Source organism: Rosa rugosa, chromosome 2 (assembly GCF_958449725.1).
Source record: "Rosa rugosa chromosome 2, drRosRugo1.1, whole genome shotgun sequence".
NCBI classification, from domain to species: domain Eukaryota; kingdom Viridiplantae; phylum Streptophyta; class Magnoliopsida; order Rosales; family Rosaceae; genus Rosa; species Rosa rugosa.
In genome coordinates, this window is record NC_084821.1 from 66,509,052 (window position 1) to 66,525,761 (window position 16,710).

The following is a 16,710-nucleotide window of genomic DNA, read 5'->3' on the forward strand; positions in this document are numbered from 1 at the left end:
CTGGGAAGTTTCCTTGGGCAAACAAGGTAGTTAATTGGGTGGATTCTTGATGTTCTATTAAATATTGGTATCATGCCTTGAGAAAAAAGAAAAAGAGAAAAAAGAAGGGGGCAGCCTAAATGAACAACACCACAGTGCCACACATTCAGCAGATAACCAACTCCAAGTCTCCAACTAAATGGAGTCTCACATCCTCAACAAATAAAAGGATGATATGTGGAAGAAAAACCTTTACATTAGGTCAACAACATGGAAAGAGAACTCAGGGTTGCAAATGCTACAGTGACAGGTCAAACTACAAATGCCAAATGATACTAGAATCAAGTTTGTAAAAATCAGAAATAAAAGCAGCCTACGAGTAGACCCTGCAAGTTTTCTTCATCCATAAAGTACACAAGTCCTACCCATGGTCCATGCCGAGTCACTGCCCAAAGAAAAAAGGAAATAAGGATGTCAAAAACCCTCTAAATATGACAAAAATGATTGCTAGATATGGCTGTAAATGAAAGAACAAAATGGTGGCTAGATGGGCAATAAAGCTACCTCTGCATCTTCACCTCCAGTTTTTGCAGAGCTGTCCGCCTTCTGCCCTTCTTCAACTGCAGCAGAATAATAAATGAATGAATTATGCAGATATCAACTCGTTAAGAAAATCTGGAGACAGGGAGAGCAGGAGCGGGAGATAGAGTCAATGACAAGGGTAATTTGGAACAAAGTTCGATACAACCTAAGATATAAGAACAAAAGCATGATCGAACAAGACGCATCTTGACAATAATATCTCAACCCCTTAATGCCACATGCATAATCTGCATTAATCCCATATACAGTGATTCCACCTCATATATGTTCAGGATTACAAAGAAATTCTTTAAATAAACCTATGGCTAATTGAAAAAGATCATGTCAACCCATTAATATCAAATTCGTCCACATAATTGGCCAAATTTCTATCATACGAGGCTATTAGGAATCAAAGCACTCTGTATCTTTAACAACTTGATGTGATCTAATCAGAATGTTCATTGAAGGTCTTACTGGATCAAGCTGGGAAAGAAAAGAGACAAACCTAATAACGAATTCACATCCTTGCTACATAAAAAACAAACAATTTTGATTCTAAGTTCTACTTCTATCTATAATTACTCTTTACTTTTTAATTCTGCAACTATAATTCTTTTATGTGCTACATAAAAACCTTATGGACAATCTTTTGGTAATCTTTTCAATTTCTAGAAGTATCTTTTAAGTTTCCTCGGATAAAGTATCAAGAATCATCTTATAGTTTGAAACCACTATCAAAATGATGTGTTTTACATAACCACGTTACATGTATGAGAAAACAAAAGACTTATATTGGTTAACTCTTCTACTGTTTCTGAACTCTGCAAATATCTTTTTGGCTTCCGCAGAAAAAGTATCAAGAAATCACCTAATGGTATCTGATCACTATCAACATATTATTACATAGCTTTCTACATCAACATATTATTACATAGCTTTCTACACGCATGAGCTAGCAAGGCCATGCCCTCTCTTGCATAGGTGATACAGGCTGGAAACCCCGAGAGTATGAAAATAAACAATAATGCATACAAATGACTACTACTACTTGGGTCATCGAAATTTGCAAAAATCCAAATAGGCTGGTGTCATTTAATTGAAGACAACTACCATTATTAGGACATTTAACTGCACCATACCAGTGCAACAAAAGATATGAAGTGAAATTTAGAAGCTATAAGTAACCGGATTACTCAACGAAATATGACTTTAATAGATAGGAACACATCAGACAACCATTACTCCATCTAATAAATTGTCAAAAGACACCCCCAAATTTGAAGTCACTAATAAACATCCAAGACTTGAAACAGGATACAACCAGTCCTTACTAATGCATCCGCATGAAATGACATTAATCCAGAAAGCCACCATCCTCAAGATAAAAGAAAATAAGATAAAATCCAACTTGAGAGAAACTCTACCAATACAAATGCAGAAGGTAGAATAATCTTTCTCTTATAATAACTTATAATTACCTCCATCCTCCGGAATGTCAGAGGTCCACAATGTGAGGTTGTCCCTCAAGAGTTGCATGATTAAGGTGCTGTCCTTGTATGACTCCTCACTCAAAGTATCCAGCTCGGAGATAGCTTCATCAAAGGCTTGCTTTGCAAGATGACAGGCTCTGGTAAAAGTTACCAATGTACAACCAAGTAAATTTCGTTTCTTCTACTTTTGCTTTCCGTCAACAAACGAAACATTACATTACATAAACTAGTTAAAAAGAAAAATCTATAGCACGAATATTGATCACAATGAAACGCATACCTTTCAGGAGAATTCAAGATTTCATAGTAAAAGACAGAGAAGTTCAAGGCCAATCCCAGCCTGATGGGATGTGTGGGAGGTAAATCAGTCTCTGCTTTGCTAGAAGCTGCCTGGAAATAGATAAACAGAGAGACAGTTTGAGTGACAAATCAATTACTTGTGCATTTGGACCGCGATCTAAAAAACAGTAATGACAGTTTATGTATAGGAGGAGAAAATCAGTATAGCCATATCAAATGCCGTCCACACTTTCTGATACGCCCACATTGAAAATATAAATATTAAGAGTCATATGTATATCCTAATCAAGGCAAACAGCCTGAAGGAAAACAAGAAATATCAGGGACCTAGATGGGATCCCGCACTCAAGGATTCATTAGTGGACTGCTTTGACCAACAATAATAACTTTCAAAATGCACATACACACTACAGCACAATCACTAAACAGTTACGAATACCTACATACACAGGCCAAGTCTTGCAATGTAGAACTTAACCTAAGACTATACCCCCAGCCCTCCACAACTTGAAACACCCGATCAAATCTAGGATGTGATTGTCCACTATGATAAAATCATCATATAAAGTAAAAAGAAACTAAGCAATATCTTCAACACAACCTGGTGTTAGATAGTACCAACATTAACTTTAGCCAAGTATAGTTAGTTTTGGATAATATAAATCAGATATAAGTTTCTACTCTTTCCTGTTCAAGCAACCAAGAGTTCATCTTTTTGACATCTTTCTTTATCCTAGTCTCCTTTGACAAACAAACAACAGATAAACCAAATTAAACATTTTCCAGCATACCTGATAAGCCTTCATTGACTGATCAGCAACCTCTTTCCTGTCATCACCAGTCTTAAACTCAGCCAAGTAGCGATAGTAATCTCCTTTCCTGCAATCACACAAAACAAACCACTCAAAACTCCAATCCACACACCAAAACCCCCAAACAAAACCTTCTTGAAACCACACTCACATTTTGTAGAAGAACACAGTGGACTCGAAAGCCGAGCAAGACGGAAGGAGATGCTCATCAATAACCCTCATGATGTCACTGCAAATGCTGGAGAGCTCAGTCTCCACCTTGTTCCTGTACTCCTTGATACGGCTCACATTCTGCTCATTCCCCTTGCTCTCCTCCTTCTGCTCAATCGAGGACAGTATCCTCCAAGAAGCCCTCCGTGCTCCGATCACGTTCTTGTACCCCACAGACAGCAGATTCCGCTCCTCGATAGTCAGCTCCACGTCAAGCTTCGCCACTTTCGTCATCGCCTCCACCATTTCTGCCAAAAGATTAAAGTAAAAACACAACTTCAAAACCTCAAACCCTAACCCTAGCCTAGATTTCGCTCTAAAAATGCTCAAAAACTAAGAAATCAAAGGCCTAGATCTCGATTCTCCTGCCTAACACTGTTCTTAGTCCAGATTCTCATCACAAAAATCACAAAAAATAAATAAAAAATAAATAAATTCCAAAGCCAATTCACAGTCCGTTAAGCTCTCTGCTCTCGTTGATTTCCTCACTAAACCAAACAGATTTCACAAAAAAAAAAAAAAAAAAACTGAGTGAGAGTGAGAGAGAAGAAGGGTACCGTCGTAGCGCTCGGCTTGCTCGGCGAGCTTGGCGGTGTAGACGTGGTTCTCTCTCTCGGCCATGGTCGATCTCACTCACTCTGAACCTTTTTTTTTTTTTTGGTTATCTCTGTGAGCTCTCTCTCTTTTCTCAACCTTTCTTTCTCTTTTGTAAAAAGGTCTGGAGAAACTGTTTGGTATGTGAATGAGGTTGGGTGAGGAATGGGACCCAATTCTATTATGCCACGACGGGGGCAGGGCTCCGGTTTATGTCTCCGCCACGCCCCTTTTGGCGCGTGAGAGCTCATATTCGTTGAAAAGGCGAAGCGCGTGTATTGCACGAAGAGGAGAAGGATTTGTGGCGGGGTAGCAAATTGGAGGTTGGGGATTAAAGGTTAATGATACCCTTGAGGCCTTGACCATAGAAAGAATATGAGCTAAATGATAACATTTTTTTTTAAAGACAAATTTTAGCCGTAAACGTATCCTGATCTAGTGTAAAGAAAGTAATTTTTATTTTTGGTTACATGAATGCGGTTGAATTTTCATTAATTTAGAATTTTGTTAGTGTTTGACGTTTAATCCCTTTCGTATACAACTTGTTTAGTTCTAATTGGAAGGAATGTTGATTCTATGTCCCGCCTGACACGGTTTAACACGCGGTGATACTTAAATTCTTAATTGATTAGGTTTGAATTTTGAAACATAATGTTACAATTTGAAGTATTGACGTCTTTTGAGACTGTAGTTTTGTGGTCATGTGTGACTTTTTTGACCACCGTGTATGTACAGTAGAATTTTCTAAAGAACATGTCCAAATAAACTTATGTTCATACATTTTCTAACATACCTGCAAAAAGAAGTGTGAATGCACAACATTATTACTTTACTTTTCGAGTTAATAGTTAACAAGGCCATGTTCACAAATCACTTTTACAATGTGCTTGATCTTCTCGGTTGGCGGCCGGCATATCACAGTCACAAATCGTATTCTTCCGAGTGTGGAAAGAGATTGTATTCTTCTTCAAATCAGGGAGGGGTAACCCGTTTCCTATATAATCTAGGAAAGAACAACATGATCAACGGAATTAATTGAATTAAAATTCCCAAGATATTCTAGATTTCAATATTTGATAAAATGTCGATCAGATCCAACTCATTCATTTCATTAAAACCAACATCCAGCAGATCAAATACATAACCAACCAATTAAACAAATTTCATATTGTTAACAACTAGCTAGCCCTCGAGGGAGGGATTGATTCAGTAAAATGTTGTCATGAATTGTGGGATCATCATCCGGCTGGTCATCAAAATGCTGGAAAACCAGAAGAATAAAAGCAATGAAAATAAAAGCAGAAACAACGAGGATAAGATTCAAGTAATACTTGCAACTATATGATAAGAAATAGGCCTCGCATTCGATGGTCTCCAAAGGATTGGTATTGGTATGCTGTGCAGATTGTCCATTAACCAAAGGAAACCTGTGATCCAATTCACATTTGAACTCCAACTCCTCTTTCGATTACATAGTATTCCTAGGAGGCGATACCGAGAAATAGAGCTGGGCAACCATATTATCATCTGTAATAGCAGCAACTACTCCTTCACTATCAACCTTTGAAACACCTAGGCCGTCCACTGGTGCAGGATGATAGCTAGAAATCATGCATGAAATTTGGTTCATAAATACATGCCAAAAATAGCATGATCTCATTCTATAAATCGACCAAAAATCTTAATGCATTTAATCAAAGCTCACGAATGGGGGAAGTCCTCGGTGTATAAGCCCCTGGTTTTGTTTACAATGTGTTATGATATATTAACAACTGACTCTGTGAGTAATTAAATCCACTAGTATGGGTCTGATACATGGGAACCCTTCCAACTTTAAGGTATGGAACTGGAGAGCACACTAGCACAGTCACGAATGAAACCTAAATTATTGGTACATATTGGTGCTAAACTAATAAGACTGACTTGAAACCCACAACATTCATTTAAGTTCTTGATCTTTCTGCTATAACTTCTGTGCAGAATATCCCGCTCATGCATGTCTGTTTTTGTGTGGTTACACCTTTCATTTCAAACATGCACCTGACTACTCTATCAACGTCTTCCCCACAAATCAAGGTTATATGAGCGAACAATGAGGTAGGTAAAAGGATGTACAATAGTGACTAACAATACGTGCTGCAAGTGGCCTAGTGGTTCTTGCTTAGTTGGGTGTGCTCCCCAACCTAAGTTCGAACCCCGAAGCTGTCAAAGTGGCGAGGCACTGTGCTGCAATGCACAGTTGGAGCATTTCACATGCGCCGAAGGGGTTTATCTTGGGCCTAGGAAGCCTTTGGGTTCCCCTTGACAAAGTCAAAAAAAAAAATAGTGACTAACAATACGTTTCATTGATTGATCTCATAATCTCAGGTTTTTCTACATGTTATCACTATCAGTGCACTTACATACAGATTATAGCTATAAGCTGGCAGTCAATGTGGAGGATTCTTGTTGCTTTAGAGTGTCAGCAACGTGTGCAACCACTCCAGCACCAGCATTGTGAAGCCATTCATTTTTTACCTGGATTTACAAAGAGAAATCCATTTAGTCAGAATGGAGAGATGAGGCAAATCCCATGAAGAAAGATTGATTCAGAACAGTACATGAATGTTGTTGTGGGCGAAGAATGGCCAAGGTGCAGAATGAAAGCTGACATCAACTTTTTTCCATCCCAACTGTTGTAAGCCTCGTATCATTTCATCTGTTCACAATACTAAGCAAATTTTTACCCAATGCCAAGTAAAGGATTGCATTCCATCTATGTCATCATATCATGAATATCTGCTGGCACTTATGTACTTACCTTCAACAATTTCATGATATTCCAAAGTGTTCTGTTGGTTGGGTTTACTTTGGGCTGCCTCCTTCGCCTTAGCTGCTTCAGGAGGAAAATGGGGGCCGTCAGAGGAAACTGGGGGACAATACTCTACATCTACAACATGCTTGTAGCCAACCAAAGACCGGCGAGGAGGCTGCAAATAATGTTAAAATCATCAGATTGATGCATAAAATTGAAGGGTAGACTCGGTATTTGAATTAATCAAAAGCTAAAATATTTAGCTTGAGAAACATGATGGCCATGATTCCAAAAACAAATTATACCGGTTTTGGCAATAGATAGCACAAATTTACAGAAGTTACAAACTATGGTTATATCAACAATCACCTTAAAAATTTCTGTCTCTCTCCTTATGGATGATGTACGCCAACCAACCATATCTGTATAATGTTAAAGAAACTGGTATAGAAAAGAGAGACTAATGAATTGAAATTTGAAAGTTTAGGCATTCATATAATTCTGCTACAAAATGAATGATAAACATGAGGATACGATCATAAGATACATTAGCATAAAGAATCCGAGATCTAAACGATCCCAATGCAGATCTGCAAAATGAAACATCAGAACCATAATATAACTTTGCCAGAAAAAGAAATGCCTAAAGTAATTAATATAAAATGCTCAACTTACACAAAATTTCCATCTTCACAATCAGATGCCATTCTCAAAAGAAGCGGTGGTTTTTCAGGTTTACCATCAGTGAGGAACAGCTGACTACCAGTTCGACCAACAACAATAGGAGCAATTGGCGCAGCCAGCTTTTCTAACAATGGTACGCCTAAAAGAAATGGAAGCTGAAGAAAAAAGACAATTAAAATATTCAAATTTAGTATGTGAAGGTTAGGTTCAAGTAGTCCCAGTTACAGGACATAAACAGCTACCATAATAAAGCATGACAGAAGTGAAGATATTTAGTTAAAAATGCATTTCTATCTTCGTTTTTTTACATTTGAAGTCTCAGTATCAGTACTATGTTTAATTGTTCTCTCGATAATGTGAAATATCTGACAAACATTGTGAACAGTCCCCTAATGGATGCCCTCCAACAACTCTTGATTGTTGCACAATTAAATAACAGTGTTAACATCCTTTATCAGAAAAGTTAATCCATCTACTCATCCCTTACTAAGTTCCCTAGGTATACGGGTGTTTGTTCCAAGTCAGAATGACTTCGGAAAAAAGTAATACACCTTAGCAGAGTCCAGAATGGCATCTTACTATAGGGTAAATGTAGTTAATAAAATAAAATTACCTGCTTTTTCCCCCTCACCCCAAGATGTGGGGTTGCCAATGTTACAAAATTGATTGGCTCCAAACCGGCAATCTTTCCTCGTCTCAAAGAGTGTGTTGCTTTTGAATTTACAAGAGGTGAATTGGGAATATCAGTGGGTCTGTAAAGAACAGATATTGCGTATCTTGCAAACAAGCCCCCTAGAGAATGGGCTAAGAATGAGATTTTCTTCAGGCTATCAGTCTTTTGCACAACTTGCATGACCTGTTAATCAAAATATTCCAAGGTTATGCAAGTACGGATATTATTTCTCAACTAGCCACAGGTAACATGATTTATAATCAAAGAGTAAACTTTACAAATAGTGGCTTGTAGATTTCAAAACTCACTTCATCTGCCAGTCTCTTTCCAGCTCCATCAATCCCGGCAAAAGTTTTTGTGTACGTGTTGCATGAACTTGCTGAAATACAGTACGCGTGATGTTAAAACTAGCATATTAAAGAATAACAGCCAATGTTAAATTCATGCATTTGAAGACCAGGTAAGGTTATAGAGCAATCTTATAAGCTAAGATACAAGAGCTTTTCAGTCCAGATTTCCCATTGTCCTACTTAATCTGACAGCTCTCAACCCCACCACTACCTTTTTTTTGACTGATACTCTGTTTCTTACTGTTCTTCTAACTTATTAATTCTACATATTTAAAACTATCATAAGCTGAAAGCAAAGTTCCACATAGTTGAAGAAGTAAGTGAGATCAATTCACCATAGATTAAGAAGCTTCTGCCTAGACGCTTTCGTAATTCTGCTTCCACGTATGTCCAATCACTTGGGCTGCATTACTAAGAATCAGTTAACTTGATATCAATTCAGGGGAGAAAGCCAAAGAAATGCATAATCACGGATAAACAAAACAAAACCAAAGCAACAGCAATCATGCAATCCTTCAACTTATATAAATCCGAAAATTTAAACCAAGACTAACAAAATCAAACGACTCAAAGATAATCACTTTCACAATTATATGCATATATTTCCAACAAACAAGACTCATCTCACTCGAAGGTATGCACATATTAGCCTCTATCTAACATATAACAATTTTACAAATCTCTTTTGAGGAGTTGGAAGAACACATACCTAGCCAATATGCCATGAACAAGTACGAGAAGATGATCAGGCTTCTTCTCCGCACTCGCAACACCTCTGGAGGAAGAAGCAAAATTCCCCTGACTGGTCATAGCGTGAGCTCTGAGTCCTTGGTTCCTCCAGCAATTATACGCCCCTGAAAACTCAAAATCAAAATCAAAACCTCAACAAATTCAATCTCCTTATTTCTAAAATCAAGCAAATTTCTCAGGCAATTAACAAAATCGTACTCAATTTACCAGAAGAGAAGGCCAAATACGAAGAAGAGCAACACGAAGACGAAGACGAAGACGAAGACGACGACGGCGACGAACCTAGAGCTCCTCCTCCTCCATTCCGTCGATTACTGCTGCTACTGAATCTGGGCGAGTAACCGCAGCGCGCGTGGATTAGAGGAGCGGAGGCCATTTATATAGGGTGCAGGTGGAAGAAGAAGAAGATAGAGATAGAGAGAGATCCTAATTTCTCGTTTGAATCAAAGAAGGCAAGGTCAGCATCGATGCCATACTCTTAGTTATCATCTTTGCTTTTCTGACGAGCAATCATCATAAGCAAAGCCCATGTCTAATGTCTTCTTCCTCAGACACATAGGTAATTTTCTATTCTCTCTTTCCTTTTTTAATTACATGTACGTAAATGTAATCAGACAGCGCACTTATTATTTAAAAACGCGATTTTGTTCCTACATTACGTGTTTAATTTGAGGACGTGCCTCAATGGCTATCCCGTGTACTAAGAACTGATATATCCATCTAAATTACGGTGACTATTTTCTTCTCAAAAAAAAAAAAAACCTTGGGAAGTACTTGCCGAAAAAAAGGATGGTCTTTTTGTGTATGATTTGTGGAGATAGGTTTCCAAACTTGGCTTCTAGGTGACCAATAAATAGACATGAGGTTTTGGCTTAGAAAGGAAAGGAAGAATTTGGTTCATTGTATGTGAAAGAAACGAGTCGAACTTAACTAAAAGATAAAACTCTGAGTTATACTTGAGTGTATTTAACTCGTAAAATATGTTTGTATACCTGTTTCAAAGCGAAATACTCAATGGAGAGGTTAGCGATAAGATTAAATTGATGCATGTCTCCTTGATTCGATCGAGGTTTTTAAATTCGTGTTGGATATGTTGCAACACTACGCATGATCATGACATAAAGGAGATGAATTTCACTAATTTTTCATGGTATGTGTATAAAGGTAGCACATCACATGTGGGTTGAGCAGTTCAAATCAAAGTAGCGCCAAAGGGAAGAAATCATTGTAGTTGTTCGTTGGGTACAGGCAGGTCAGCGGCTACATACATATTACAAAAGCATATATACAGCAATCTTATCCCCAAGAATTATTGGCTGGGCTAAGTTTTTGGCCCGCCTAATATGCCTAAAGGCTCTTCTTTCTTATCAGCTTCAAAATAAAGACATAAGAAAAAAAATATCTATGAGCTTAGTATGTTGTCATTGTCTTCATATGCTTGGATAAGAAAGCTACAGGATATATTAGTCGGTGGAGTGCATCGAATTATAGTTGGTCGAGTTTAATAAGGTGGATTTGTAATTACACGTGCAATGTATAATGTGATTGATTGTATAAGGAAAACGTCTCGTTTCTTAGTCTATTAATTTATATTGTGATTACTTCAAATTAAAAGTATTGGTACATATCACGTGAGTTGCTTTCTAGTCGGGCAAAAAAAAAAAAAAAAAATTCTCAGAAGAAACTCACTCAAATGCTGGACTAAATTGGAAAAACCAAAAATATATACATGCCACTTCATTCATTATTGATATACATGATAATTGATCACATCCTATTACAAAAGTAATGGAGAGAGTGAGAGACTTATGAGAAGCGCACACTAATTAACGCTTGTGAATCACTCAGAAGTACACGCATGAATAATTGCATATATACAGCAAAACTAAATGGGAAATCAACCACTAGAACCAGGGGCAGATTTAAGGTAGACAACCAGTCCCAAGTTGAATTTCTGTCATGAAAGAGCTCCATGTATATCATGAAAGAGACTACTAAATTTACCGTAACATAAGACCTATGATGTCACATAATGGAACAGGCATGAGGGTTTTCATCACTGAACACAGCAGTGTCCTGCTCATTAAACATGGTGGAGTAAGGAGGAGGCTGATAATAGCCATGCTCCTTGCCACTGTAGCCATGCTTGTAGTAATTGTACGAATAAGACGAGTAATTGGGAATCGAATTGTAGGTGGTAATCTTGTGTTTACTTTGATGATCATGATGGTGGTGGTGGTGGTGATGTTCGTGGCCATCGCGGGGCTGATGCTGCTGGTAGTACTGAACATTAAGGTTGTGACCATATTCAGGGTTGTAAGGGTAAGGCCAAAGCTCAGCTGTCCTTCCAGTCCTCCTCACTGCCTTTAAAACCTTCTCTTGTTTAGCCCATCCCATGACAGTCACCTTCTGCATGTTTATATCCACGTCAATATCGTCTACTCCTGTAAAATCGATAGTTGCATACAAACAATATTAGATATATCACATTAACTAAATCCATCTGATTAGATATTGTTGGTCAGTTAATACATAAGTCTACGCCCATTCAGTTTGGTCTTGGTCTTTGATTAATCTCTTGATCAATCTTACTCCATCGTTAAGATTCTTAGTACTCGGATGCCATACCTCGGATTTTTTACACCTTTGAATCTAGTTATATCATAAAGATCTCAACGTCCAGAGCTATAGAGCTAATTAATAACCATACGTAAGTACAATCAAATTTATAAACTTTAAGACTGTGAGCCACAGATCCATATGGTCGATAGGAATAAAGCTGATATCTGAAAAGGGAAATAGCAAAAAGAGCATTTGCAAAGTAGTTATACCTTTAAGCTTTTTGAGAGCTTTCTTTATCTTGTTCTCACAGCCAGAACAGTCCATGTGCACTTGCATCTCTACAATCTGCAGAAAATTAACCAGAACACAAACAATAGTTCAGATGCAGTACAATTTCTGCTTTTAAAGCTCTAGCTTGCTGAGTGATCGTATATTTCGACCAAGAAACAATGGTATATAACTTCAGCCGTAAGTAACAATTGCATAAACCAGAAGCATGCACTCTTTTTCATAATGCAGCTAGATAGGTTAAAGCAAGTACGTACCGTCATGTTTCGAAATAAGCGGATAGCTTTGGTGATCTCTTATGAAAACTACTGCTTGAAGAACCTTTGGCTCTAAGAATGAGAAACAAAACGAGACAGCCCTCTCTATTTATAGAGACAAGCAGTGGTAGCTGTTTCTCTCTCTTTAAAGCAAAGAGAAGAAGATAATGACGGCAAAATAGGCTATGGCTGCTTACGCAAGATCGATAAGATAGAATAGTATTCTAAACCGAGTAGTCCCCACAATTAACTTTCTTCGTTTTCTTGGTCTTGCTCTGAAAGAAACAGGTTGGTTAAAAGCAAGAGCTACTAGTACTACGGTTTAGAAAGTGTACAGCAAGTTCTAAGAACTTGAAGTGCAAGGAAATAAGATATGAAGCAGCAAGACATAACCGTGTTGGTTCAAATGTGGAGGAAATAACAATGAATTTTCTCCTGTGTTTATGTAGTCACTCTAACATTTATATATGATTAGTCAACATGTAGTTTGTTGTGAGCGGCATTGATTTTTTCAAGCTTGTTTTAGCCATTGTGTGAACGCTATTATTATCATCGCGCGTCATCAATAAAAACTTGTTAACTATGGTCATCATTGTGAAAAGTCATTATATATGTGCATGTATTCCATCATTTGAAGCTAGCTAGCTAGCTAGTCATGTTTTATGACGGATCTATATAAAGAGCAAGTTGACATACTAAAATTCTTGTGATAATGACCGATTAGGTATTGACCCAGTAGTATTTCTCTTCACTATGTTCAATTATTGATTTTTTTTTAGTTTAAATTCTTCCAGTAAATCCAAACAAATATGTTTATGTCATAAGGCATAAGGGCAAATGCACCGGTGGTTTAATTGGTGGACCAATTGGGCAATTGGTAGCAAATGGGCAATGCACCCACAAAATACTGCCCGACTGATTGCTGGGGCCAGCGTGGGGACCAGCTGCCTGGGCAATTGGCTGACTGATTATTGCCCAACGAAATGCCCGACTAATCAAGGTGGGCTCCATTTCAGCTTCCAACAGTTCTATTTTGCAAGCACACAAACATGCAACGGTTTAAAATTATAGCCGTTGGATCTCAATCCAATGGCTGTAATTAAATACCAACGATAATTTTTTCTTCTTCTGTTTAATGCAAAAATTAATTCGAACGTTAACAAAAATTAAAATTTATTTTGAAGAATTCTATAAATACTCATTCCCTCTCTTTAATTTTCCATACCAAATTTAACATTATTTTGATCTACAGAATTATTCAAATTTAAAGTGTGAATAGTAGATTAGCAGGCAAATTGCCTTTTATTGGTGCATTGTGTAAGCTAGAGGCAATTGCCAATTTGGGATGAATAGTGGATTGGTAGTACCAATTTAGTTGACAAATCAGCAATTGCCCTTGGTTCATGGGTGCATTTGCTCTAACAGATGCATCATACATACTAATAATGCTAGTGAATACTATCTCTTATAGTCTTACATGTTTGTACATTATACATGTGCAATGTTTGTTGTTATGGTAATAATACATGTGCAAATTATTTGTTCTCCATAAAATATGAGTCCAAGGGGCCAAGGGGAAATAATTTGCTTCTTTAATTGCATGTAGGGACTAGGGACTATTAGCAAAAACAAAATAAATGTAGGGACTATATATATCTCCTTAATAACAAATCACAATTTTGATACATGGAAAAAACAATTTATTTTCTCCAATAAGTTATTCATTTGTCGGATTAGTTTTTTTTTTTTTTTTTTTTTTGAGAATGAAATTTTTTTTATTCCAAGATACTAATATTACATAAGACGGAAATAACCGGTGGTGGACATAAGTTCCCCATTCTCCTCTCTAAGAACAACCTCAGTTCATTTGTCGGATTAGTTTAGTAAATAAACTTATAAGGAAAAGTCTCTCAGAAAATTGACTCTATCATATCTTTACAAAACCGAACAAGGTGCATGTTCAGTATAAAAGCGTTTTTGTACCTCTAAATAGCAGGTCATGTTTCGAACTTACTAGTAAATATGATAAATTCCAATCTCGATCATATGGTGCACATCGGTTAAGTAAACTCCAATGTCATCAAAGGCCAGTAGTGTACGTAGTAGGAATCTTACAGATTCCAAAAGCTAAAAGACTTTACCTCCATCGGTCTCCATCTAGGGTTCTTTCCCAGGAAAATGCAGCCAGAATATTGTAAGCCTAGTTGCTTCTTTCCAGGTCCAATTTTCCAGTCAAATGTTCTTTAAAAAAGGAGGATATCCAATAGGGATAATAAAGATTTTCCCAAATTTTCATATGCAAGAGATAATTAACATAATTCCAGAACTACTTGCTCAGCAGCAGACGACTTTTAAAACCAACCCAGACTTTCAGGATTGAAGTACGTCGTGGACAAAGACTTAAAACTTATGTTAACTACCATAAAATTTTGTCATTATATATGCATTCCCCCAGTGCACAACTTCAGTCTACTATCTCTACTTCATCTAATTAATTGCCACATTATCATGATAACAAGGACATGATCAGCTGTACACTTGTAATTATCCTATTAGGTTGAGGATGACTACCTAAAAAATGATCTAATGGTGTGAAAGAGAAATCTAATTAACATATTAAAGGGCAAAGAGCAGATTAAATATTTCATTTTGGAGTTCAACATATAGTCGGTGAAAAATGCCAAATGATTACACCAATGCTAGAATATTGCTAGCTAATAATAAGGAACTAGATTATAAAAATAGCACGAGACGTTGCTTCTATTTTTTTATTCATTTTTTTATTTTTTTGAAAACGGGTGAAGACGTTGCTGTTAATCACATTAAAAACAAAATTTAATGGTTAACATAATGGGCTTAAAATTATTCAATGTTTTTGAATCAGGGAAATTGTATATTCATCACAAGCCATAATAAGCCGTTACATACAATTCCGCTGTCATTTAAGGCTATATATAGACAGACAAGAAGATATATAGCGGTAGTACCCACAAATGGTACGTACAAATAGTCCTACTCATTATACATTTAAATACGTAGAGGTAGCGGAGACCCTCCTTTGGTACTACTCCAGAGGCGCTAGAGATACTTATAGTGCACATATAGGGATGGGCCTAGGGCAAACACCCCAGCCCAAAGAGGAGTGACCCACAAGGATGACTTGACCCAAGCCCAAATTTCATCTCAGCCTCCCTGGCTGCACACGACACAGGTGCAGCTTCGCCGGATCCCACCGCTGCATCCCAACGCCTCAACCCGCGGCGCCACATACCTCGCTGCCGTCGTCACCTAGCTACAAGTCGTGCCGCCACGGTCAAAACATAGTGCCGAAGCCACGACCAGCCTCCCACGATGCCCGATCCGGTGTAGATCCACCATTAAGCCCCACCATCGTCGATGACCTGCCGTGTACAGATGCTCACCGCGTCCAAGCCGTCGTTTGGTACTTGCCGTCAAAACCATCAGCCAAACCTTGAGCCAACACCCCTCTCTCAGAGCTCCCGAGCAAGTAGCCTTCAAACACCCGTCCGGCAGCAGCTCATTCTCGGTGAAGGTCTCCCTACCGACCTCGAGCACCGCTGGACATGCAGAAAGATGCAAACCCTAGACCCTTGGAGCAATCCGGGTTTTTTGGAGCAGAAGTTTATTTGTTTATCCTAAAATTATTCAATGTTTTTTTTTTTTTTTAACAAACCCAAATAGGGCGACTATCATTCATCGAAAGCCAGAAATGGCCATTACATATCCTCCCTCTACTATCAAGGGGTAGATAAAAAGTTTGTGGTAGTAGCACAGTGATACATAGATTAGGTCCAATCATTTGACGGTTCCATGCTTCGAAAGGAAGCATATAGACTATTAACTACAACATAGTAAATAGGTCGAGTAAACTAGACTCGATGACGCTCACTAAAAAAAACTAGAAGCATAGCTCCCTAACAAAGTAGGGAATTATTTTAATCAAAATGACTAAACTAAATAAGAGGGCCTAGATCAAAAACCCAGCCCAAAACTAGCAGCCCAACAGCCCAAGAGAAGACCCGACTCAGGCCCAACAAGAATGGCCTGACCTGAGCCCAAAGTCAATTTCCAGCCACATTGGTCGTCGACCGCCGCTACCCAGCGCTAGACTTCGCCGCTGCAAACCAACGTCGGACTTCTCCGCCACAATCTAATGCCAGACCTCGCCACCGATCCAGAGCCCGACCTCGCCGCCTCAATTCCACGCCGGACTCACCACTGCGCCCACGTCGAAGCTCGATTGAGCCACGCCGCTGCGAACCTAGCCTCCCAAGATGCAGCTGATCCAGCACCCCGCCATCATGTCGCTGATCCTAGAGGTGCCCCGACGAAGCCGACCCGCGCTGCACCACCGCGCTCTA

General features: G+C 38.3%; 3 protein-coding genes across 9 annotated transcripts; all 3 read right to left on the reverse strand.

Moving 5' to 3' along the window:
• Positions 1 to 120: 120 nt before the first annotated feature.
• Positions 121 to 4,095, reverse strand: LOC133729475 (14-3-3-like protein D). Its single transcript, XM_062157013.1, has 7 exons — positions 3,934 to 4,095; positions 3,318 to 3,624; positions 3,146 to 3,233; positions 2,335 to 2,444; positions 2,043 to 2,191; positions 544 to 599; positions 121 to 424 (listed from the first exon to the last, which is right to left on the reverse strand). The coding sequence occupies exons 1-7, from the start codon at positions 3,995 to 3,997 to the stop codon at positions 422 to 424; spliced, it is 777 nt and encodes a 258-aa protein (XP_062012997.1). The 5' UTR covers positions 3,998 to 4,095; the 3' UTR covers positions 121 to 421.
• Positions 4,096 to 5,025: 930 nt separating this feature from the next.
• On the reverse strand, positions 5,026 to 9,814 carry LOC133729473 (putative lipase YDL109C). Of its 7 annotated transcripts, none has more exons than XM_062157011.1 (12): positions 9,429 to 9,814; positions 9,181 to 9,325; positions 8,807 to 8,874; positions 8,430 to 8,500; positions 8,062 to 8,304; positions 7,440 to 7,603; positions 7,299 to 7,354; positions 7,134 to 7,186; positions 6,771 to 6,939; positions 6,571 to 6,668; positions 6,377 to 6,487; positions 5,026 to 5,571 (listed from the first exon to the last, which is right to left on the reverse strand). In XM_062157011.1, the coding sequence occupies exons 1-11, from the start codon at positions 9,595 to 9,597 to the stop codon at positions 6,386 to 6,388; spliced, it is 1,338 nt and encodes a 445-aa protein (XP_062012995.1). In that variant the 5' UTR covers positions 9,598 to 9,814; the 3' UTR covers positions 5,026 to 5,571; positions 6,377 to 6,385. The 7 variants fall into 7 exon arrangements, with proteins under 7 accessions (XP_062012995.1, XP_062012993.1, XP_062012992.1 ...); XM_062157009.1 differs by having other exon boundaries at positions 6,373 to 6,487; XM_062157008.1 differs by lacking the exon at positions 5,026 to 5,571 and adding an exon at positions 5,679 to 6,270.
• A 1,113-nt stretch (positions 9,815 to 10,927) lies between these two features.
• On the reverse strand, positions 10,928 to 12,469 carry LOC133733187 (heavy metal-associated isoprenylated plant protein 29-like). The gene is made up of 3 exons (XM_062160811.1): positions 12,329 to 12,469; positions 12,053 to 12,128; positions 10,928 to 11,665 (listed from the first exon to the last, which is right to left on the reverse strand). Exons 1-3 carry the CDS (start codon positions 12,332 to 12,334, stop codon positions 11,247 to 11,249), a joined length of 501 nt encoding a protein of 166 aa, XP_062016795.1. The 5' UTR covers positions 12,335 to 12,469; the 3' UTR covers positions 10,928 to 11,246.
• Between the last annotated feature and the right edge of the window lie 4,241 nt (positions 12,470 to 16,710).